Below are 23,863 nucleotides of genomic sequence, written 5' to 3' on the forward strand. Positions count from 1 at the left end.
CCTGGCCGTCCTGCTGATCTCTTGGCTGCAGTAGTGGCTGAATCACACACCTGAAACAAGCATGCAGCTAATCTGGTCACACTTCAGTCGGAGCACCTGATCTGCTGCATGCTTGTTCAGGGGCTGTGGCTAAAGGCAGCCATACATCTAGCAATGATGGGCAGATTGGACCAAGAGGCAGATCTCTCCTTGATCAAATATGATCGGAGAAAGATCTGTCGGCTAAAGACAAACACTTATATTGCGCTTTTCTCCTGGCGGACTCAAAGCACCAGAGCTGCAGTCACTAGGGCGCGCTCTATAGGCAATGGCAGTGTTAGGCCAGAGCTGCAGCCACTAGGGGGTGCTCTATAGGCAGTAGCAGTGTTAGGCCAGAGCTGCAGCCACTAGGGGGTGCTCTATAGGCAGTAGCAGTGTTAGGCCAGAGCTGCAGCCACTAGGGGGCGCTCTATAGGCAGTAGCAGGGTTAGGGCGGAGCTGCAGCCACTAGGGGGCGCTCTATAGGCAGTAGTAGTGTTAGGGAGACTGGCCCAAGGTCTCCTACTGAATAGGTGCTGGCTTACTGAACAGGCAGAGCCGAGATTCAAACACTGGTCTCCTGTGTCAGAGGCAGAGCCCTTAACCATTACACCATCCAGCCAGTCGGCTGCCCATTCACTACAGGCCGATTCCAGATCGATTTCAGCATGAAATGTCTCGGGAATCGAACCAGCTTGCTGCATTCTCCGCCTCGCCGCTGTGTGTGTGATGTATAAATGTGCTGTAATGTGCGTTAATACATTTCCTGTCCTGTCTCGCGGTGTCCGCCTGTCTTCCGTCTCTCTTCAGTTATCTGCATACACGCTATGTGGATAATTGAAGAAATGCGGAAGACGGACGGACACCGCGAGACAAAACAGGTAATGTATAAATGCAACTACAGCACATTTACATTGCGCAAACAACACCGGGGGTGCCATCGTATTCATCTCTCGTCCCGATATCGCTCGCCGTTCCTGCCGCGCACCCGATCGAGCAAGTCAGCCCTGCATCTTGCAGCATGTCCGATCGACTAATACGACAAATTTCGGTCCGCAATTGGTTGCATTGTCGGTAGGGTGTGCACTTGGCAGCACTGATTTTCATCCGATTCCGATTATAATAATCGAATCAGATGGTCGATCAGACGCTAAGTCGCTTGATATATGGCCATCTTTAGGTCTCTTTTTCACGGACAGTTAACAGGCAGGCACCATATACCTCTTGTTACAGTTTTCCTTTAAACGATACCCGAGGTGACATGTGACATGAGGCGATAGACATGTGTATGTACAGTGCCTAGCACACATATAACTATGCTGTGTTCATTTTTATCTTTCTCTGTCTGAAAGAGTTAAATATCAGGTATGTAAGTGGCTAACTCAGTCCTGACTCAGACAGGAAGTGACTACAGTGTGACCCCCACTGATAAGAAACTCCCCTTTTTATCTCTTTCCTGCTCTCAGAAGCCATTTTCTGCTAGGAAAGTGTTTTATAGTTGTAATTTCTTATCAGTGAGGGTCATACTGTAGTCACTTCCTGTCTGAGTCAGGACTGAGTCAGCCACTTACATACCTAATATTTAACTCTTTCGAATTGGAATGAAAATCGGTGCCGCCAAACGCATGTACGGCCGACAATGCGACCAATTTGGGGCCGAAATGTGGTCACAGTAGTCGATCTCACATGCTACAAGATGTAGGGCCAACTTGCGATATCGGGTCGTGCAACAAAACCACCAGCGCTGTCCCCACTAATGTTAAAGCCAATGGGTACCAGTTTAAAAATAAAAAAGTCAGATACTCACCTAAGGAGAGGGAAGGCTCAGTCCTAATGAGTCTTCCCTCTCTTCTCCCGGTGCCCTCGGTGCTGCGCTGGCTTCCCCGTTCGTGTCCGCCGCCGCAGGGACTTCGGAGGTCTTCGGGAGCACTCGGGCTCCAGAAGACGGGCCGCTCCATACTACGCACTACGCGTCATAGAGGGCGCTCGCGCATGCATAGTATGGAGCGGCCCGTCTTCGGAAGCCCGAGTGCTCCCGAAGGCTTCCGAAACCTCCCTTCGGTGGCGGAAGTGGCAGTATTTGACCGAACTGGTCGAATACTGCTACTCGGGATCCTGCGCGGGACCGGGCACCGGGAGAGGAGAGGGAAGGCTCATTAGGACCGAGCCTTCCCTCTCCTTAGGTGAGTATCTGACTTTTATTTTTAAACTGGTACACATTCACTTTAAACATGTGCGCCTCACGTGGTTGCCTAGTAATGGTGTGTGTGTGACGTCAGATGTCACACATGGGCCCCCGTTACTAGGCAACCACGCAGGGACGGAACAAGACCAAGTTGCGCCTGGGGCAAGGTCAGGTTTTGGCGCCTAAACTGCCATTCATTTTGCCGCCTTTTTAAGAATTCAACAAACTGCGCCTGGGGCAAGATACCCGCTTGCCCCCCCCCCCCCCCTAGATCCGTCCCTGCAACCACGTGGAACGCGCGTGTATGGAGAACGGTGTGCGCCTGGAGCCAGCGGAGGACAAGCGGCAGCCATGGACACGTAATGTATATCTTGCGCTGGCAGTGGCGGCTCCAGGAATTTTTTGGGGGGGTGCTATGCAGGTGCTGGATACTTTTGAAGGGGGGCTAGGTGTTGCGGCGTGGTCTAAAAAGAGGGGCGTGGTAAAGTGCTGGAGTATATTCCAGTGCTATATAAATACATAATGATATGGTAGGATATAAGAGTATGGTCGGATTAGATTGTGAGCTCTTCCGAGAACCTGACTAAGCACTCTGTAAAGTGCTTGATAAGATGTTACTGCTATATAAATATAGTATGGACATTACACTGACAGGATTACAGTGAGCCAGCCTAGCTGGCCCCGACCCAGGTAGCGCTGGCAGGCAATGATTATGACGCAGCAAAAGGGGCCCCACCTTAACCCCTCCCCCCCGCCCCCCCCCCCCGATGCCCGCGCTGAACTGGGCCTCCCTCACTCACACAATGGGACTGACTCTCCTCTCTCCGACTCCAGAGCTCCCCACTCTCTGTCTCCAGTCCATGCTCTGACTGACGGTCTCTCTCTCGACTGCTCGGCTCTCGTCTCCGCACTCCCTCTCTCCTCACACCCACGGCTCCGCCCTCACCACGCCGACACCATGCGGCGTGTGCAGTTTTATGCTGCCTGCGCACGGAACGTCTGACGTCAATCGCCCCGGCGCACACAGCAAGGGGGAGCCTGAGCAGAGCACAGCAGCGTGAGTGGCGTGCTAGACGGGGCTGGGCTAGTGTCTGGGAAAAATTAAAGCAACAGAGCAGCGCTGTACGAAAAAAAAAATTCAAAAAATAATTTCAAATCAGCACCTGTTTTTTTTTTTGGGGGGTGCTAATAGGGTGCTTGGAGATTTTTAGGGGGTGCTTCAGCAATCAAAGCACCCACCAGGCGCCGCCCCTGTGCGCTGGGACCCGGGGGGGACATTAAACATTAGGGGGGGCAGTGTCGGGTCGGCAAGGCGGTCGGATGCGGCGTTACAAGGCCAATTCCTGATCGATTTCAGCATGAAATTGATCAGATTTCGGCCTGTGGTGTATGGGCAGCCAACAGATTTCCCTCTCAGATTCGATTAGAGAGAGATTTGTCTCTTGGTTGAATGTGCCCATCATTGCTAGATGTATGGCTACCTTAAAGTCCTATCCTGCTCAGACAGTGAAGCAGAGGTGTGAGGGCGTGGCAGGCTCTATAATTCAGTATCCTGCTCAGACAGTGAAGCAGAGGTGTGAGGGCGTGGCAGGCTCTATAATTCAGTATCCTGCTCAGACAGTGAAGCAGAGGTGTGAGGGCGTGGCAGGCTCTATAATTCAGTATTCTGCTCAGACAGTGAAGCAGAGGTGTGAGATGTGGTAGGCTCTATAATTCAGTATTCTGCTCAGACAGTGAAGCAGAGGTGTGAGGGCGTGGCAGGCTCTATAATTCAGTATTCTGCTCAGACAGTGAAGCAGAGGTGTGAGGGCGTGGCAGGCTCTATAATTCAGTATCCTGCTCAGACAGTGAAGCAGAGGTGTGAGGGCATGGCAGGCCTCTATAATTCAGTATTCTGCTCAGACAGTGAAGCAGAGGTGTGAGGGCGTGGCAGGCCTCTAATTCAGTATTCTGCTCAGACAGTGAAGCAGAGGTGTGAGGGCGTGGCAGGCCTCTATAATTCAGTTATCGTCGGGATGTCAGCGGCTGGCAGAGATGAAATCTGATTTACAGAGAGTCTCTCTCCCTCTCCGTGTTTTGGAGATTAGGCGGCCCATGTAATGAGTTGCAGCCGCCTCTCCCCTCCCCCGAGACCCCCTAAATGAGGTTAAGAGTGACCAGAACTTTGCTGCGGGCTGCAATCATGACGCGGCCGATCCTTGTTATTAGAGCGTAATGGGCGCAGCGACACGCCGGGCTCCGCCAGTAACCGTATCCCCGCCTGCGGCGAGGAGGCTACACATTTGGAAGAGGTTAGAGGAATTTAGAGGCATTAAGACAAAGTGATGTCAGCCGGATCAGGAAAACAATCCGCCGCTGTAATGTCTTCGTAAAACGCGAGGGACGGCCGCCCAGCCTTCGCTGCAGAGTCTGCATCCGATCGCAGCACACGTTTGAAAACAGACAGGTAATGGGCTCACTACGCTTTACGCAGGCCACACATAAGACAATGGCCGCCAAATCAACCGTAAGGGCCCACTTGAGCGCTTTTGTGAGCGTTTTTGGATCGCCGACAATCGCCAGCGATTTCCAAAAATGCTTTGCCAATGAAAGTGAATGGTGGTGAATTCACTAGAGCGATTGCAGCATTTTGGGAGAGTTTACGCTCGAATGTATCGCATAGGAGCAGGGAAATCGCTTCTAAGACCGCTTACAAAGCGCCGCCACACACCGCTAGCGACTGCGATAGCGCTTTGTGATTTGTAACGGGATCCAGCCCTAACGATACCCATACACGGTACAATTCTTTTCAATTTTCTTTTGATCAGAAATATTTGATTGATTATTCTGTTTGGTAGAATTTTTTTGAAAATTAATTTCGAGGTACCATACATGAACGTCTTTTCCCCCAAAAAATCTGAGAAAAACGATCAATTATGAAGAAAAAGTTTGTGTTTTTTATACAAAATACCATACACAATACAATTTCACAGTCAATCACCCAGATTTTTCCAACATGTTCCATCAGATGGAATAATCCTTCGCTTTTTCTCCATCGACAAAAAGATTCTTTACGATTTTCACTCTATTTGATCATTTTGGTTAAATAAACGGAAAAAACTAACGTTTTGATTCTACCGTGTATGGGCACTATAAGAGAGATCCCTGATTGGATGTGATCAGAGAGGGATATTGTTTGGCGACGCACTGCAGACGGATTTCCAATAGATTTCAGCATGAAAGTCTACTTGTCCCATTCCCTCCCCCCAATAGGGCCTGAGGTGATTTTTGAAGGCCACTAGTGACATATGGGGGGGGGTCTCGTGATTCTGTCAGCACATAGACAATGTAGGGGAATCCTGCGTTAACCCTTCCTTGGTAGAGCCTTCTGTTATCAAGGCTGGCAGTGAGGGGTTAATCACTCTACAATTACCCCTAATATGATAATGTCCCACAGCCCTGCTGCTCTCCCTCCCCTCTTCCGTGACCCCCACAGCATCCATAATCGGGGTCAGTGGACCACCACAGTATGCTGAATGGCTTAATGTGAAGAAGGTGCATGTCTCTGCCCCCCCATACCCCTCAGCCGGGGTCACCCCTCCAGTGACCAGACGTCTGCACCAGACATGACGAGGCTGCCTTTGAAGTGGGAAATTCTGTCCAGAGAAGAGGTGAGGCCAGGACAGCCCCCCAGGGGTGAGGTGTCGGTTCGGTGACTTTGCAGGAAGAGAGGCAGATTGGGTCTTCATGAGGTATTATTGATTTATGAAAGCGCCGCAGAATTCTGTGGCATCGTACAAAGTAAGAAACAAACATAATAATACAGACAATGGTATACACCACAAAATACAGAATCGGTACAAACTGCAGAATTGGTAATTACAGCAACAAAAGTAACACCATGAATAAAATGTATAACAAATCCAAGACACAAAAGGGGGAGAGAGCCCTGCCCATGTGAGCTTACAATCTAAAGGAATGGGGGGAGGGGGGGGGGAAGACAAGAGGTGGGGTAGCATATAATCATATCTAGAGGCAGTGTTTTTTTAGCAGGGCTATGGAGTCGGAGCAATTTTGGGTGCCTGGAGTCGGGAAAAAATGCACCAACTCCGACTCCTAATGAATTTGTAACTGTAATTAAAATAGAAAATATGATAAAATGTTCTATTTCTCAGATAATAGTCATCATAAATAATTTATACATACAGTAATAGCTGTGCTCAGTCCACAAAAATGAAATAAACCAATCAAAAGTAGTTACTTGTGCTGCTGCAATAAAGCAGTCCCCTCATTTTTAAAGTCAGATATACACATCTGATTGTGACTGTATATATGATGTGTACACAGGAATCTCTTATATATACTAAATAAGAGTGGGTCCACACTAGACCCAGTTGCAGGACGGATGCTGCAGTCCGTGCTGAGGGGAACTCCCGCGGACCGCAAACGGATCCGTTTTACCAAAAAGTGCATCCGTTTCCGGTCCGTTTTTAACCCCAAAAAACGGACAGAAAACGTTTCTATGCTTTTTAATGGAATTTGGCCAAAAGGGAGGAGTTTTTGGGACAATAATCAATCAATTTGAATGGTAATTCAATGGGCAGGACATGGGTGTGGTCAATTCAGTGGGCGGGACATGGGTGTGGTTAATGTTTTCCAAAAAAGGTTAATTAACCTTTTTTGAGCATGGGGAATGTAGTGGAGGTGGCTGTGGGAGTAGATTTGGAACAATAGCTGGGAGGTGGGAGTGTTTTTTCTGTAAAGAAAGTAGATTAGCACCATGTTAGTATAAAGCCTAATGTGTAGCCGTGTCACTAATAGAGATGGTCAATGAGATGGAAATAATTCTGTATTGATGCTGATTTATGCAAATGTACGCACTCTCTTTGCTCATGAAATCAAATAATTTGATATTTTGTTAAAATTTGGTTTGGTGACTTTGAATTAAAGGGTACCTGAGACAAATTAAAAGAAAAGCTTTATACATACCTGGGGCTTCCTCCAGCCCCCTTCAGGCCATTCAGTCCCTCGCTGTCCACCTCCACCACTTGGATCTTCTGCTATGAGTCCAGGTAATTCAGCCAGTCAGTGCAGTCTGGCCGCATGCCGCTTCCACAGCCAGGAGCGTTCTGCACCTGCGCAATAGTGCTGCACAGGTGTAGTATGCTCCTGGCGGCGGAGTGTGTGCATGCGCACTACACCAGACTGGCTCAAGTACCTGGACTCATAGCAGAAGATCCACGTGGCAGAGGAGTACAGCAAGGGACTGATTAGCCTGAAGGGGGCTGGAGGAAGCCCCAGGTATGTATAAAACTTTAATTTCATCTGTCTCGGGTTTAATTTGTTACACAGTAGTACTATACTCTACATATGCACTCCCCACATAGCTGCAGGGAATCCACTGAGAATGCTGTGCACATTGAACACAGAGGTGTTGTCTATCACCCATAAACCTTGTTCAAATTGTGCATGAAGAATGTGTAATAGAGGAAGAATCTCCTCATTCCCCTGCAGAGTACCTGCACATCATTCTTACATGTACCCACACTTACATTGCCTAGGGCCTGATAGATGTTCTTTGATCCGGTCTGTACCTTTTACAAGTACTCTTACCAAGGACTAGTTTTAGTCTAAAGGGAATACATATAGTAGTCTCCATATCCTTTTCACTTTAGTTGTCTTGTAAAATTCCTAAGCGTTGGCAGTTAAGAGACGAATTTCACGTTACATACTGTTAATCAACAAAATTGTAATATGCAAATTAGAGGAGTCGGAGTAGAGGAGCCAGAGTCAGAGTCGGTAGAATCCTAAACTGAGGAGTCGGAGTCAGAGTCGGTGGATTTTTGGACCGACTCCACAGCCCTGGTTTTTAGGATATTTAGTAGGAGTGCAACTTGGCCTTAGGACAAATGGTGAATGGCCTTTGTCCTAAGTTAGAGTGCATGCTTTTCGGAACAAGCGAGTTTTGAGGGAATGTTTAAAGATTTCAAAGGTTAGAGAGTGACAAATGTGCTATGGAAGGGCATTCCTGGGGAGGGGTGAAGCATGTGAGAAGTCTTGTGTACATGAATGCGAGAAGGTGATTCTAGAGGAGGCTAATAGAAGCTCATGTACAGATCTGAGATTGCGGTTGGGTTGGTGGCCGGAAACTAGTGAGGAGATGTACATAAGAGGATCAGGAACTACTGGCAGGACAATAGGATGGGATGACCGTGGGCCAGCAGAAGGCTTCTTGGGGTGGGGAGTATGATGGGAAAAGCAGTGTCCAGCAGGTTCCTTCCTGGGGGTATGATGAGAGCATCAAGCATGTGTATATGTCGGGATGACTGTGGGTAACAGGAACCTTCCTGGGGAGAGGGGAGTGATTGGAGTACCAGCGAGAGCCTTCCTAGGCTGACAAGTGTAATGGAAGGGCTGGGACCTTCCGGGGGAGGTGAGTGATGAGAGGAGCAAGGACCAGTAGGTGGCTTGCTGTGGAGATATGATGGGAGGACCAGCAGGAGCCTTTCTAGGATGAAAGGCTCAAGGGTGACAAGTATAATGGAAGGGCTGGGATCTTCCAGGGGGGGGGGGGGGGGGGGGGCGGGTGAGTATAATGGGATGGGAGGAGCAGGGGCCAGCATGATTCCAGTATGATGGAAGGGTCAGGGACTACACGTGGCCTTCTTGGTCAGAGGGGAATAATGGGATGACTGTAGGCAAGTGAGAGCCTACCCAGGAGGAACGTATGATGTGAGGATAAGGGACTAGTGGAAACCTTCCAGCAGGAGTCCAACAATGCCCATCTATCCACTTTGCCTCCTGCAGGCTCTAATGCACGGCATACTTCCTGTATGTCATGTGACATACGGGAACCAGGAGGTATGCAAGAGCCGGCGATAGAGGATGGACAGCATTGGACTTGTGTGGAAGGTATGCCCAACACTGCCGAAGCTGCAGGCCGCATGTGCCGGGACTTGGGGGACATTTGAAGCTGCCTCTTCAAACTTCTCCATACGTGCATAGCAACATCGGTTGCTATGCACAGCCGGATGCAGTTGAGAGTGGGGCGGTGGTTGCTATGCACAGCCGGATGCAGTTGGGAGTGGGGCGGCGGTTGCTATGCACAGCGGGGTGCAGTTGGGGAGTGGGGCGGTGGTTGCTATGCACAGCAGGGTGCAGTTAGGGAGTGGGGCGGTGGTTGCTATGCACAGCAGGGTGCAGTTGGGGAGTGGGGCGGTGGTTGCTATGCACAGCAGGGTGCAGTTGGGGAGTGGGGCGGTGGTTGCTATGCACAGCAGGGTGCAGTTGGGAGTGGGGTGGTGGTTGCTGCTATGCACAGCAGGGTGCAGTTGGGAGTGGGCGGTGGTTGCTATGCACAGCAGGGTGCAGTTGGGAGTGGGCGGTGGTTGCTATGCACAGCAGGGTGCATTCGGGAGTAGGGCGGTGGTTGCTATGCACAGCAGGGTGCAGTTGGGAGTGGGGCGGTGGTTGCTATGCACAGCAGGGACCAGGTGCAGTTGGGGAGTGGGGCGGTGGTTGCTATGCACAGCAGGGTGCAGTTGGGAGTGGGGCGGTGGTTGCTATGCACAGCAGGGTGCAGTTGGGGAGTGGGGCGGTGGTTGCGATGCACAGCACGGTGCAGTTGAGAATGGGGCGGTGGTTGCTATGCACAGCAGGGTGCAGTTGGGAGTGGGGTGGTGGTTGCTATGCACAGCAGGGTGCAGTTGAGAGTGGGCGGTGGTTGCTATGCACAGCAGGGTGCATTCGGGAGTAGGGCGGTGGTTGCTATGCACAGCAGGGTGCAGTTGGGGAGTGGGGCGGTGGTTGCTATGCACAGCAGGGTGCAGTTGGGGAGTGGGGCGGTGGTTGCGATGCACAGCACGGTGCAGTTGAGAATGGGGCGGTGGTTGCTATGCACAGCAGGGTGCAGTTGGGAGTGGGGTGGTGGTTGCTATGCACAGCAGGGTGCAGTTGAGAGTGGGGCGGTGGTTGCTATGCACAGCAGGGTGCAGTCGGGAGTGGGGCGGTGGTTGCTATGCACAGCAAGGTGCAGTTGTTAGTGGGGTGGAGGAAGATGGGAGGTGTAAGATAGGTGATTGGGGTGTGGCCTCTGGTTGGGGTGTCGCCAGAGGATAGAAGGGGCGCGGCATGGCTGGACAGGTGAAGAGGGCAGTGACGTCAGCGGGGCGGTACAGCTACAGTCACAAGCCTCAGGTAACTGGCGTCGCACACTCACGCTGACAGCTCTGGAGGGTCACGTGACGCAGCTGCTCGAGCGCTCGGGCCGCCGTAGTGACGTCAGTAAGATGGCGCTGCCCAGGCTGCGGCGTGCTGCGGTGTTCCGCCTGCGGAGCGGATACCGGGGACTGAGCGGCGGGGCGAAGGTACGGCCCCTGTCACCCACATAATCCCCTTCCCCCGGGGCATGCTGGGACTTGTAGTGCTTTTATCATCACTGTACAAATATGTAATCGCGCAGGGGATGTCTAATATAATATCGCGGGGCATGCTGGGACTTGTAGTCCCTCTGGTATAATAGCACAGGGTGTGCTGGGACTTGTAGTTCCTCCATAAAGGCACAGGGCATGCTGGGACTTGTAGTCCCTCTGGTATAATAGCACAGTGCATGCTGGGACTTGTAGTCCCTCTATACGGGTACAGGGCATGCTGAGACCTGTAGTCCCTCTATAAAGGTACAGGGTATGCTGGGACTTGTAGTTCCTCCATAAAGGCACAGGGCATGCTGGGACTTGTAGTCCCTCTGGTATAATAGCACAGTGCATGCTGGGACTTGTAGTCCCGCTATACGGGTACAGGGCATGCTGAGACCCAGGGCCGGCCCTAGACTTTTTGCCGCCTGAGGCAAATTTTAAAAAAATTGCCACCGCCGCCCCTTCCCCCCCCCCCCCCCCCGAGAGGGGGGGGGGCACGCTCTGGGGGGCCGCCGAACTGGAGGGGTAGCTGGCAGGACGGGGGTATTGGGCCAGCGGCGGGGAGGGGGGTCGGACCCCCCCCTCCCTCGCCTGGGTCCCCGTCCTCCGCTCCCTTCCAGCCTAAATAGACGCAGCCGAAGTGTAAGAGGCACGGGCGGGGAAGACACTCACCTCTTCCTAGCGTGCGCTCCACTGACGTCACTTCCTGCAGCGTCCTGCAGGAAGTGATGTCAGTGGAGCGCACGCTGGAGCGAGGAGGAGGTGAGTGTCCTCCCCGCCTGTGCCTCTTACACTTTGGCTGCGTCTATTTAGGCTGGAAGGGAGCGGAGGACGGGGACCCAGGCGAGGGAGGGGGGGGTCCGACCCCCCTCCCCGCCGCTGGCCCAATACCCCCGTCCTGCCAGCTACCCCTCCAGCTCGGCGGGCCGGCTCCCCGCACCCACGGACGGGCGGGTGCCGCACTGCCGCCCCTGGAAATTTGCCGCCTGAGGCAAAAGTTTCACCCCGCCTCATGAGCGGGCCGGCCCTGCTGAGACCTGTAGTCCCTCGGATATAATAGCACAGTGCATGCTGGGACTTGTAGTTGCTGTGAGATCAGACAGATGTCTAGCTGATGGTACAGCCCAGCTCCCTGTTGTGACACTTCTCCTGTCGGAATCACACAATAGAATTCAGTTGCTTATTGCTTAATTATGTAATGAGCGTCATTAATGATGAGCTCTTCATATCTTCTCTCCTGCGTCCTTCAGATTATTTATTTTTTTGCAGCCGTGACAACAGTCAGTTTGGTTAAGGACTCCCCAGACTTTCCATCTTCCTGCTTGCGTAAAGCTCGATGTATATGGGCTGATAATACTCAGATTTTGCAGGTGATCCGTCAGTCCCTGATTGGAAATCAGGTGGATCTTCTTTCTACCTTCCCTTACCGCCGTCTCCACAAGAGCACATTGCTGTGCAGCGATCACCCTTTCATTCAGTTCACCTTCCAAACTGGTCAGCAGTATTTGACTTATTAGATCTCTTGGAGATTCAATCAAAGTAAGAAGTTCAGCCAGAAATATGGACTCTCAGAGTGCCAGCTGGACCTGAAGCTGTTCTAGGCGTTGTCGGAGCGGTTCTCAAGGCCTCTTACATATTGGAAGCTGAACTGTGCACTTGTCAGCCTCTCCTCTGCAGGCCACATAGTGCCCTCCGGCTGCAATTTAATGAAGCAGAGTGGCACCCCCAGCACGGAGCAGTGCTTTTCAACGCTGCTAGATTTGGGCGCAGCCGGCGCCTCCATAGACTTCAATAGGAATCATTCCTATTGAAGCGCTCAGTGAGTAACGTCGGCTCCGTCAGAAGACAGAGCCGAAGTTGCTTAAAAACATAATAATTCGGCCTCCAGCAATCGCTGGAAGCCGAATTATTTCATTCCCCCACTATCCATGTCGGCCTGGAGGGGGAATAGTAATTAAATCGGCCCGGACTTGTGCAGAAGCAGGATCAGCCATATACCGCTGTATCCTGCGCCCAAGTCTACCGGCGCCGATTTCAAATGTACGCCCCCCAGCATGGCAGCCTATGACATGCAGTGCGGTTACCGGGCTGCAAAAAACTGTGTCATGTTTTGTCCGAGTGCAGACATGCTCAGATGTGACTCAGTGCAGCGGCTGCTTGTGTCAGGTGCTAGCAGGTGAGACCACCACATTCAGCCTCCCCATGTGACAGAGGCCTAAAAGTCCAGGGCCTGACTCCATAGGAAAAATCAATAATTTATATCTAAATTGCACTGTTTTTTACCTTAAGAGAGATGAGGTATACTGTAGAATACATGTTGCAGCAGTTTACAGGCAGGGATGCTCAAATTTGTATTCGGATGAATTCGGATAGTTGCTATCCGGATTTCACCCAGTTACCTGTGCGGGAGGGGTCAAGCTTACCTATCTGATGTCTTCTTTGGTACGTCCCTCGGCGCCTCCCACGATACGGTCCACGCGGCGGTCATGTGATTACAAACACTTCCTCCCGGGTTGGAGGAAGTGGTTGTAGTCGCGTGGACCGCATCGTGGGAGGCGCCGAGGGACGGACCGAAGAAGACGTCAGGTAAGCTTGACCCCTCCCGCACAGGTAACTGGGTGAAATCCGGATAGCAACTATCCGAATTCACCCGAATACAAATTTGAGCCCATCCCTGTTCACTTCCCTCATTAAAAAGCACATTGTTTAAGGAAAGGCTTTGAATGGGTGCGGTTGATACCTGGGATGGAGTCAACCCAGGGGGGGGAATTGGAAAATCATGAACCGCTGCAACAAGTATTTTATTTTACACAAAATACTTGATGCAGCAGTTTTAAATGGATTAAAAACTGAGCCAGGACTTCATTGTGCTACTGGCTCTTAGCCCCTTGTTGCTTGCAGCAGGCACATTTATAGGTCACTTATAGTGATGGACATGTCTAGAAAAACCCATAGTGAAGCATGTGATCAGTGTGGTCAGGTGATAGATCTGTAAGTCTCTGATTAGTGATATTCATGTCTAGGAGAAGTCATGGAGAAGCATGTGATCAGTGTGGTCAGGTGATAGATATGGAACTCTCTGATTAGTGGTGGTCATGTCTAGGAGAAGTCATGGAGAAGCATGTGATCAGTGTGGTCAGGTGATAGATATGTAAGTCTCTGATTAGTGATATTCATGTCTAGGAGAAGTCATGGAGAAGCATGTGATCAGTGTGGTCAGGTGATAGATATGGAACTCTCTGATTAGTGGTGGTCATGTCTAGGAGAAGTCATGGAGAAGCATGTGATCAGTGTGGTCAGGTGATAGATATGTAAGTCTCTGATTAGTGATGGTCATGTCTAGGAGAAGTCATGGAGAAGCATGTGATCAGTGTGGTCAGGTGATAGATATGGAACTCTCTGATTAGTGGTGGTCATGTCTAGGAGAAGTCATGGAGAAGCATGTGATCAGTGTGGTCAGGTGATAGATATGTAAGTCTCTGATTAGTGATGGTCATGTCTAGGAGAAGTCATGGAGAAGCATGTGATCAGTGTGGTCAGGTGATAGACATGTAAGTCTCTGATTAGTGATATTCATGTCTAGGAGAAGTCATGGAGAAGCATGTGATCAGTGTGGTCAGGGGATAGATATGTAAGTCTCTGATTAGTGATGGTCATGTCTAGGAGAAGTCATGGAGAAGCATGTGATCAGTCTGGTCAGGTGACAGATAAACAAGTCTCTGATTAGTGATGGTCATGTCTAGGAGAAGTCATGGAGAAGCATGTGATCAGTCTGGTCAGGGGATAGATATGTAAGCCTCTGATTAGTGATGGTCGTGTCTAGAAGAAGTCATGGAGAAGCATGTGATCAGTCTGGTCAGGTGATAGACATGTAAGTCTCTGATTAGTGATGGTCATGTCTAGGAGAAGTCACAGAGAAGCATGTGATCAGTGTGGTCAGGGGATAGATATGTAAGTCTCTGATTAGTGATGGTCATGTCTAGGAGAAGTCATGGAGAAGCATGTGATCTGTGTGGTCAGGTGATAGATATGTAAGTCTCTGATTTAGTGATGGTCGTGTCTAGGAGAAGTCATGGAGAAGCATGTGATCAGTCTGGTCAGGTGATGGGTATGCAAATCTCTGATTAGTGATGGTCGTGTCTAGGAGAAGTCATGGAGAAGCATGTGATCAGTCTGGTCAGGTGATGGGTATGCAAATCTCTGATTAGTGATGGGCGTGTCTAGGAGAAGTCATGGAGAAGCATGTGATCAGTCTGGTCAGGGGATAGATATGTAAGCCTCTGATTAGTGATGGTCATGTCTAGGAGAAGTCATGGAGAAGCATGTGATCAGTCTGGTCAGGGGATAGATATGTAAGTCTCTGATTAGTGATGGTCATGTCTAGGAGAAGTCATGGAGAAGCATGTGATCAGTCTCGTCAGGTGACAGATAAACAAGTCTCTGATTAGTGATGGTCATGTCTAGGAGAAGTCATGGAGAAGCATGTGATCAGTCTGGTCAGGGGATAGATATGTAAGCCTCTGATTAGTGATGGTCGTGTCTAGAAGAAGTCATGGAGAAGCATGTGATCAGTCTGGTCAGGTGATAGACATGTAAGTCTCTGATTAGTGATGGCCGTGTCTAGGAGAAGTCATGGAGAAGCATGTGATCAGTCTGGTCAGGTGATAGATATGTAAGTCTCTGATTAGTGATGGTCATGTCTAGGAGAAGTCACAGAGAAGCAGTGTGATCAGTGCGCCCAAACCTCCTACGCTGTTTTTACAGCGCTCGATTTTCCCCTCCTAATCTGATTTTAGCACAAATCTGGACAATAATTTATTGAAGTTCTGCTGCCCTAAGCTCACCGAATCGCGCAGTCAGTCGATATAGTCCAAAATCGACCAGAAATGTGTCAGTTGCTCTGTAGCAGATTTCAGAAAATTGAGCAAGTAAATGGCCGCATTTATCTGTAACAAGTTTAGTTATCATGACAAAAGTTATGATACAGAATCTTCCCCAAGATGGACATTAAAGAGACACTGAAGCGAAAACATTTTTATGATATGAGTCATATGTGTAGTACAGCTAAGAAATAAAACATTAGGAGCAAAGACTTAAGTCTAATATTGTTTCCGGTACAGGAAGAGTTAAGAAACTCCAGTTGTTATCTCTGCAAAAGAGCCATTGAGCTCCAGGACTTTCAAAGTTGCAGAGCGCTCTGTCTTCTGAAGCTTATCTCAACTGTCAGTCGTATTTTATTTTTCTTTGCAAAGGACAAAGAACTATAACTGAAAATAAAAATATGAGAATATTTTCTTTGCTACTAATGTTCTAGTTATTATCCGCACTACACAAGCAATTCATTATATCATAATTTTTGGGGGGACTTCAGTGTCTCTTTAAGTTGCCCATTGACAATCCAATTTCTTGAATGATCGACCACTGTGATTGGTAACGATCATTTGGGCCAACCAACGGAGGGGATAATGATTAGCAATCCAAATCAGACTAAAGGTGGCCTTTAAACAGCTAAATTTCCAGCAAAAAATCGTTTGAGCGATTAGATAATTCTGATCGGATGGGTTGTAAATAATCTCCATTGGCACAATCGATTAGGAACGATCATAAAAACAGTCTTCCGATTGGATTTCTGTTGAACCAAAATTTGGGTTTTCTTGTCGGTTGTGAAAGACAGGAAGCAAAGATTGGTTCGTTGATGGTGTAATGAACAATGTATTATAATATTTCACTTCTGATCAAAATTATCTGATCGCTCGAACGATTTTTCACTAGAAATTGGATAGTTAGTGGCCACCTTTATAGAACTGTTCCAGAATTCAAAATGATCGTTTGTAGTCGTTCAGCTGCATTAACGGTAGCCAATTCGATCTGTTGTACAGGCAATCATTATGGTGATTGTACCGTTACTGAGCACCTTTAGTTCAGGCCTCGCTATAAGCGATATGCAGCGCAGCCATTCCAGTGATATGATTGGCTGACGTCCTTGTGCTGGCGTCCGGCCAGCGTTCTTGTGGAGTCTGATGTCTCTTTCTCTGCCAGCGGAGTGTTATTATGCTTTGCACAGATGAGGGGTGTTGGGGGTGTCTGTTGCTCCCCAGATACCCGCTGCTCATTAATCACCCCCCTCATAGGTGTAACTGCTGCGGAGGTCGTGTCTGAGCTTCCTGCCCCCTGCCTGGGCTGGGGATACCCCCCATCAATCACCCCTGTCAGTCAGCAGCAGGGGAGGACCCCCGCTGTCTGCGCTCTCTGCCGCGGTCCTGCCACCAGTGCTGTTACTACAGATGGCGTCTCTGTGTGTGTGTGTGTACACCTCTCTCCGGAAATAGGCTGACACAGATCCAGCCTCAGCTTGTTGCTTTTACTCCATAACAATATTCAGACGGTATCCTGTCTGTGTGCACACTTCAGACACGGACCCCCAGCACAGTGCAGCCCCCTTACAGATGCCAGAATCACACTAGGCATACATGGACGGACCCCCAGCACAGTGCAGCCCCCTTACAGATGCCAGACTCACACTAGGCATACATGGAGGGACCCCCGGCACAGTGCAGCCCCCTTACAGATGCCAGACTCACACCTGGCATACATGGATTGTCCGCGGCCGCATATGCCAATCCGATAGGGGATCGCGTAGTGATTGGCTGCTGCAACACACCCGGCACTTACAGGACCACTGCTGTGAAAAATTGTAAAAGTTAAAATACATGTTTACACATAGACTAAAAATGTACATTTCTCCCAGAACAGTAGTAGAAATCTGACAGTTCTGACAGATTTTGGACCAGTCCATCGCCTCATGGGGGAGTTTCAGCATTTCCTTTATAATTTAGAAAATCTCTCCCTGGAAAAGGATCTATACAATGATGCCCGCTTATAAACCTACTCGTCTGCCATTCGGAAAATAGATGAAACATGGCCGATGACAACCGCCTCTGCCGAGGAAAGTGAGGTGCACAGAAACATGGGGAGAGCATGCAAACTCCATGCAGGTTAACGGACATCTGATGGGAGAGGTATATGGAGGCTGCTATATTTATTTTTATACAATGCACATTGCCTGGCTGTCCTGCTGATCCTCTAAATACATTTAGCAATAGCCCCTGGACAAGCATGCAGCAGATCAGGTGCTCTGACTGAAGTGTGGCAGGATTAGCAGCATGCTTGTTTCATATGTGTGATTCAGACACTACTGCAGCTATATATCAGCAGGGCTGCCAGGCAACTGGTATTGTTTAACAGGAAATAAATATGGCAGCCTCCATATACCTCCATATACCTCTTGCTTCGGTCCAGGATTGACCTGTGAGTGCTGCAAGGCAATAGTGCTGTCTTTTAGACCTATATGTAATTGATTTGGAACATCTTTTTGATTTATTTTTTATTTTTTTTTATTTATTTTTTTTGTACTTTGCCCATATTTTTTTACACTCAAATTAAGTGATTAATGGGCACAATCTCACAAGTCTCCTTTAAGAACACCGTGGAATGCCTGCGTTTTGTACGCTCACTGTAAGTTGTCTGCCATTAATTTTTGCAATGTATGGAGCTGTAGTAAAGATCGGTGTGTCTCTGTAATACGATTTCCACATCTCAATCCAAACCGAACCTTCTATAGCACTTTTCTCCTGTTGGACTCAAAGCGCTCAAGAGCTGCAGCCACTGGGACGTGCGGAGGCCACCCAACAGTGTTAGGGAGTCTTGCCTAAGGACTCCTTACTGAATAGGCACTGACCCTAGCCAGGATTCAAACCCTGGTCTCCCATGTCAAAGCCAGAGCCCTTCACCAGTACACTATACAGCCCCTCTCTGTACAAACACTGCCTCTGACATCACCTTCTGTCACAGCGGTCTTGTTACTGTCGCTGGCAGGCTTGTCCCAGGAGCTCACACTCCGATGTCTCTGTAGCCTGGGGACAAAGCCATTTGTTATGTTATATTTACCCGGTTACATTTATTATTATTGTGGTTACGCTGTGGGAGGACTCGCACACTGCAACGCTCATTAGCAACAGATCCTGCGGAGAGAGAGGGATTGTTTGTGGATATGGGGTCTTGGTGTGTGTGGGGTGTTTATACAGCTGACAGGCAGGATTGTATAACCGGCACAGAGCTGGGGAGAGGAGGCGGGACCTGGAGATAGCCCCACCCTCCATCCAGACTTCTGCTCATTTATACTCCGATTTTGCTTCAGTTCTCCTTGCGCTGCTTCTCATAAATCTGCAGATCAGATCTCTGATTACTTTTTTTTTTTTCTTTCTTTCTCTAATTTATTTACTTAGTCTTCTTGAAGGGAAAAGTGCCCTAAATAAGCACTTAAAGTGGACCTGAACTCTTGCGCAGGACAGAAGGAAAACAGAATAGAAACGCACCCTGTGTGTATTTAGAGAGTTTACCCTAATTCCTCTCATCTGTGACTAATCAGAAGTGTCATTTGATCTCTCAGTTGCCGTCTGGCTGCCTCGGCTTCACGGGCGGGAGTGCGGCCTCCCTACTTCACGGGCGGGAGTGCGGCCTCCCTACTTCACGGGCGGGAGTGCGGCCTCCCTACTTCACGGGCGGGAGTGCGGCCTCCCTACTTCACGGGCGGGAGTGCGGCCTCCCTACTTCCCGGGCGGGAGTGCGGCCCCCCTTACTTCCCGGGCGGGAGTGCGGCCCCCCTTACTTCCCGGGCGGGAGTGCGGCCCCCCTTACTTCCCGGGCGGGAGTGCGGCCCCCCTTACTTCCCGGGCGGGAGTGCGGCCCCCCTTACTTCCCGGGCGGGAGTGCGGCCCCCCTTACTTCCCGGGCGGGAGTGCGGCCCCCCTTACTTCCCGGGCGGGAGTGCGGCCCCCCTTACTTCCCGGGAATCTAATGGTGGCCACTAATGATCCAATCTTCATTCCAATCTTAAGGTGGCCATACACTGGTCGATTTGCCATCAGATCGACCAACAGATAGATCCCTCTGATCGAATCTGATCAGAGAGGGATCGTATGACTGCCTTTACTGCAAACGGATTGTGAACCGATTTTAGCCTGAAACTGATCACCATCTGTGCCGCTGCTGCCCCTGCCAGCTATACATTACCTGATCCAGCTGGCGCGTATCCCCCGGTCACCGATGTCTTCTTCTCCGCGTCGGCTCCGGGTTTTGGACCGGCTGGCTTCACTTCTTCCTGTCTGGGGAAGTTTAAACAGTAGAGGGCGCTCTACTGTTTAAACTTCCCCGGACAGGAAGTGAAGCCAGCCGGAACCTGGAGCCGAGCGCGGAGAAGACAGGGACTCGCGTTGGCCGGAGCAGGTAATGTATTGCCGCTGTATTGCGTCGGGCATTCGAACACCACTATTAACGCACCCCCGACCCGCCGGCAATCGAGGGAAATCTTCCTCATGGGCGGAACGACGGGAATCATCGGGAACGATCGATTTTGAACGGAAATCGATCATTGTATCAGTTTGCGCAATGATTTCACAGCCGATTCGATCACAGTGATCGACTCGGCTGTATATCGGCGGGAAAATCGGTAAGTGTATGGGCCCCTTTACCAAATCTATGTAGTAGAATGGTAAATTGAGTGAATATATTAAATGGATAATTTAAGCAGTTCCCTTATATTATATAGAAATGGTAAGATTGGATGAAAAAGATTGGATCATTAGTGGCCACCATTAGATAATTGGGGGCAGGAGCGGCGATAGATCGACAGCCCTCAGCGTCGCAGTGCGCGCTCAGGTATCGGGGGGGGGGGGATTTACCGTGTTTAAAGCATAGGGAGAGTGCACTCGGAGCATCGGCCAGAGAACAGCCTAGCGGACGAGAGTATTGTACTCTTGCCACAACCACTCCGTACTTGTCTGTTGTGCGCCGTCGCCCCTAGTAACAGAGCGTTGCTAGGCAGCGAGCAGTATTCCCCATATGATCTCGCTGTCTTTGGTATTTCAGGATGGCGGCCTTCGTGTCTTCTCCGGGATCCAGCCCACAGGGATCCCCCACCTGGGGAACTATCTGGGGGCCCTGCAGAGCTGGGTGCCCCTACAGGAGGAGTTCAGCTCCGTATTGTACAGCATCGTGGATCTGCACTCCATCACCGTCCCCCAGAACCCAGACACCTTACGGGAGAGTGTGCTGGACATGACGGCCTGCCTGCTGGCCTGCGGGATCCACCCCGAGAGGAGCTGCCTCTTCCAGCAATCCCAGGTCAGTGCGGGGGAGGGACTTAAAGGGAGATGCTAGACAACCTGCCTTCCAGCAATCCTGGGTCAGTGTGGGGGAGGGGCAGGGGGCAAGGCTTAAAGTGAGACGCTAGACAACCTGGCTCTTCCAGCAGCCCCAGGTCAGTGTGGGGGATGGGCAAGGGGCGGAACTTAGAGGGGAACGCTAGAGAAGCCACCTCTTCCAGCCGTCCCAGGTCAGTGCGGGGGAGTGACTTAAAGGGGAATTCAGTGATATATTGTAACACGTCAACAATGCTGGACAACCCACCTCTTCCAGCAGTCACAGGTGAGGGGCGGGGCGGGACTTAACCACTTGAGGACCACAGTGTTAATCCCCCTAACGACTAGGCCCTTTTCAGCCTCCTCCACAGCCCAACTAAGGAGCCCAGCGATCGGACTCACCTCCTTGTTTTGTCCCTAAGGGGACATGCTACCGGAGGGGTCCAATCTCTGCTGCACTTGTTTTTTATTTATTTATTTTTTTGCCTCATAGAGGCTCTCTTTGGCTCTGTCCCCCTCCCTCTCCTTCCTCCCTCCCCTCCGCCTACAGGATTGTACAGGACAGCGATCCGTCTTGTTCTCCGCCTCTTGTAGGCATCAGCCTATGAGAGCACGGCCATCCCCGGTCAATCAGACCGTGGCGCTGTACGGATGTAAACAAACGGGATTTCTTTCCCCTTTCATTTACAAACAGCCGCGATCGGCGGTTAGCAAGCTAATCACGGAGCTCAGCTTCATGAAGTGGCAGGGAACTATCCCGCATGCACGCGGCTGTTCCCTGGGAAACTGCAGCTCCAGAACTTGAGACCAGTCAGCGTTAGGCGGTCCTGGGGTCGCGGTTACGCCCATCGGCGGGGAATTCATTAATGGCGGCCTACCTGCTGGCCTGCGGGATTTACCACAAGAGGATCTACATCTTCCCAGGACAGTGTGGGAGCGGGACTTAAAGGGGAACCCAGTGATATGTTGTAACACGTCAAAGAAGAAACTAAACAACCTGCCTCTTCCAGCAGTCCAAGGTCAGGGGAGGGGAGAGGGGTGGGACATAAAGGTGAACTCAGTGATGTTTTGTAACAAAGCAGGACAAGACAACCCACCTCTTCCAAGAGTCTAAGGTCAGTCCGGGGAAGGGCACAACGTAAAGGAGAACTCAGTGATGTGTTGTAACACGTCAACAAGGCTCAACTGGCCCAGGTCAGTGTGGGGGGGGGGGCAAGGGGTGGGACTTAAAGGGTAACTCAATGATATGTTGTAATGTGTCAGCAGGGCTATACAACCTGCCTCTTCCAACACTCCCAGGTCGGTGAGGTTGAGGGGCAGGACTTAAAGGGGTACACAAACATCACGCATCAGGAAGGCTAGACAATTTATACTCCAACTAAATTCAGAACTTGGCAAGGCTAATTCTAATCTAACCTCAAACAGTCCTCACTTAGCAATGTGTGTTTAGGGGCATGTGCCTTACCCAACATCCCCCTAAATGTCCCTCAGAGCTCGCTATCTAATATCTCAGTTGCACAGTCTGACACTCTTTAGGGCTATTTTTGGGAGGAAGCCAATAAACCTGCCGGTATGTTTTTTTTTTTAAGATGTGGGAGCAAACTCCATGTAAATAATGTCGTAGGTGGGATTTGTTCCCAGGACTGGGGGTCACTTGGTCACCATGCTGCCCTATTTTGGCTGAGCAACTACTGAGAATTTCCGGCTGTTATCAGGCTTTCCGTGCGGAGGGCGGAGTCACTGTGTTGGGCGGGGTCACCATGTGATGATGCGGAGGGCAGAGTCACAGCGTGATGGTGCTGAGGGGGGAGTCACAGCATGTTGGTATAGTGGCAGGATTATCAATACATGGAGGAGGAGGTATCCTTTTTATGTGCTCAATGTGACAGTTCCTCGGTCACCCCAGTCCTAGTGGCAGGCAGTATATAGCAGTATAGTTCTGTATACTGCAGGTGGGATCTGTATGGACAGTGTTTACCATTCTTGTTCAGCCCATCTGATCCTGTGTTGTGTTGTCTCTCCAGGTTCCGGAACATGCTGAGCTCGGGTGGATTCTGAGCTGCCTGACATCCATGCCCCGTATCCGGCATTTACCACAATGGAAGGTGAGCGATACCATGTGAGAATCCTGTGCTTTACTAACACTGAGTGTGGGAGGGGCATGTCCCTCTACTGTGAGTCAGTCTGCAGTGCTGGGAGGGGGAGTATCCCTCTATTGTGAGTCAGTCTGCAGTGTTGGGAGGGGGAGTGTCCCTCCAGTGGGAGCCAGTCTGCAGTGGTGGGAGGGGTCATGTTCCTTTAGTGAGAACAAGCCTGCAGTGGTGGGAGGGGCGTGTCCCTCTATTGTGAGTCAGTCTGCAGTCCTGGGAGGGGGTGTGTCCCTCCAGTGGGAGCCAGTCTGCAGTGGTGGGAGGGGTCATGTTCCTTTAGTGAGAACAAGCCTGCAGTGGAGGGAGCGTGTCCCTCCACTGGGAGTCAGTCTGCAGTGCAGTGTGGTCTGACCTGTGGCTTCCTGAAGGAAACTGCAGTGATTCTTAGCATTACGATGACAGAAATGGAAGCTGAAGACCATGCTGTGGGTACACAGGTTTTTTTTTTCTCTGGATACAGGAGTATTTCCAGTTTTACCAGCCATTCAGACAAGCATGGACAGGACTGGCGCAACTGTACTCCTCCTTGTTCTCTGGAGTATAATAACCCTCCACATACAGTGTGGTCTTCAGTTTCCTCTTCTCTTATCCTGTTGTCACAAAGGCTACCTCAAGGAAACCTATAAACAGTAAACTACAGAACTGGAGTATTACCACCTCAGTAACCTGCACTGGACATAAGAACCACTCCTAAAGCGATTCTGAAGCCACTGTAGGAAAAAAGTCAGATACTCACTTATGGAGAGAGAGCTCTCTGGATCCCATAGAGGCTTTGGTAGCGTCTCTGAGTACTTACGAAGACGAGCAAGTATGGACTCTTCCGAGGAGTTGTGAAGGCGTGGGACTCTTCCGAGGAGTTGTGAAGGCGTGGGACTCTTCCGAGGAGTTGTGAAGGCGTGGGACTCTTCCGAGGAGTTG

General features: G+C 50.3%; 1 protein-coding gene across 4 annotated transcripts in view; it reads left to right on the forward strand.

Annotated features, from left to right (window-relative positions):
• WARS2 (tryptophanyl tRNA synthetase 2, mitochondrial) overlaps positions 1 to 23,863 on the forward strand; it is a 102,813-nt gene that overhangs the window by 35,526 nt on the left and 43,424 nt on the right. Inside the window, exons 1-3 of one of the 4 annotated variants that reach the window (XM_068270984.1) lie at positions 9,056 to 9,094; positions 20,524 to 20,778; positions 22,820 to 22,900. In XM_068270984.1, the coding sequence (XP_068127085.1) occupies positions 9,068 to 9,094; positions 20,524 to 20,778; positions 22,820 to 22,900 (363 nt within the window). In that variant the 5' untranslated portion in view covers positions 9,056 to 9,067. Of the gene's footprint in view, positions 1 to 9,055; positions 9,095 to 10,282; positions 10,379 to 10,425; positions 10,549 to 20,523; positions 20,779 to 22,819; positions 22,901 to 23,863 lie in introns of those variants that run through there. The other 3 variants (XM_068270983.1, XM_068270981.1, XM_068270985.1) reach the window with 3 other exon arrangements.

This window comes from Hyperolius riggenbachi, chromosome 2 (genome assembly GCF_040937935.1).
Source record: "Hyperolius riggenbachi isolate aHypRig1 chromosome 2, aHypRig1.pri, whole genome shotgun sequence".
Lineage (NCBI taxonomy): Eukaryota > Metazoa > Chordata > Amphibia > Anura > Hyperoliidae > Hyperolius > Hyperolius riggenbachi.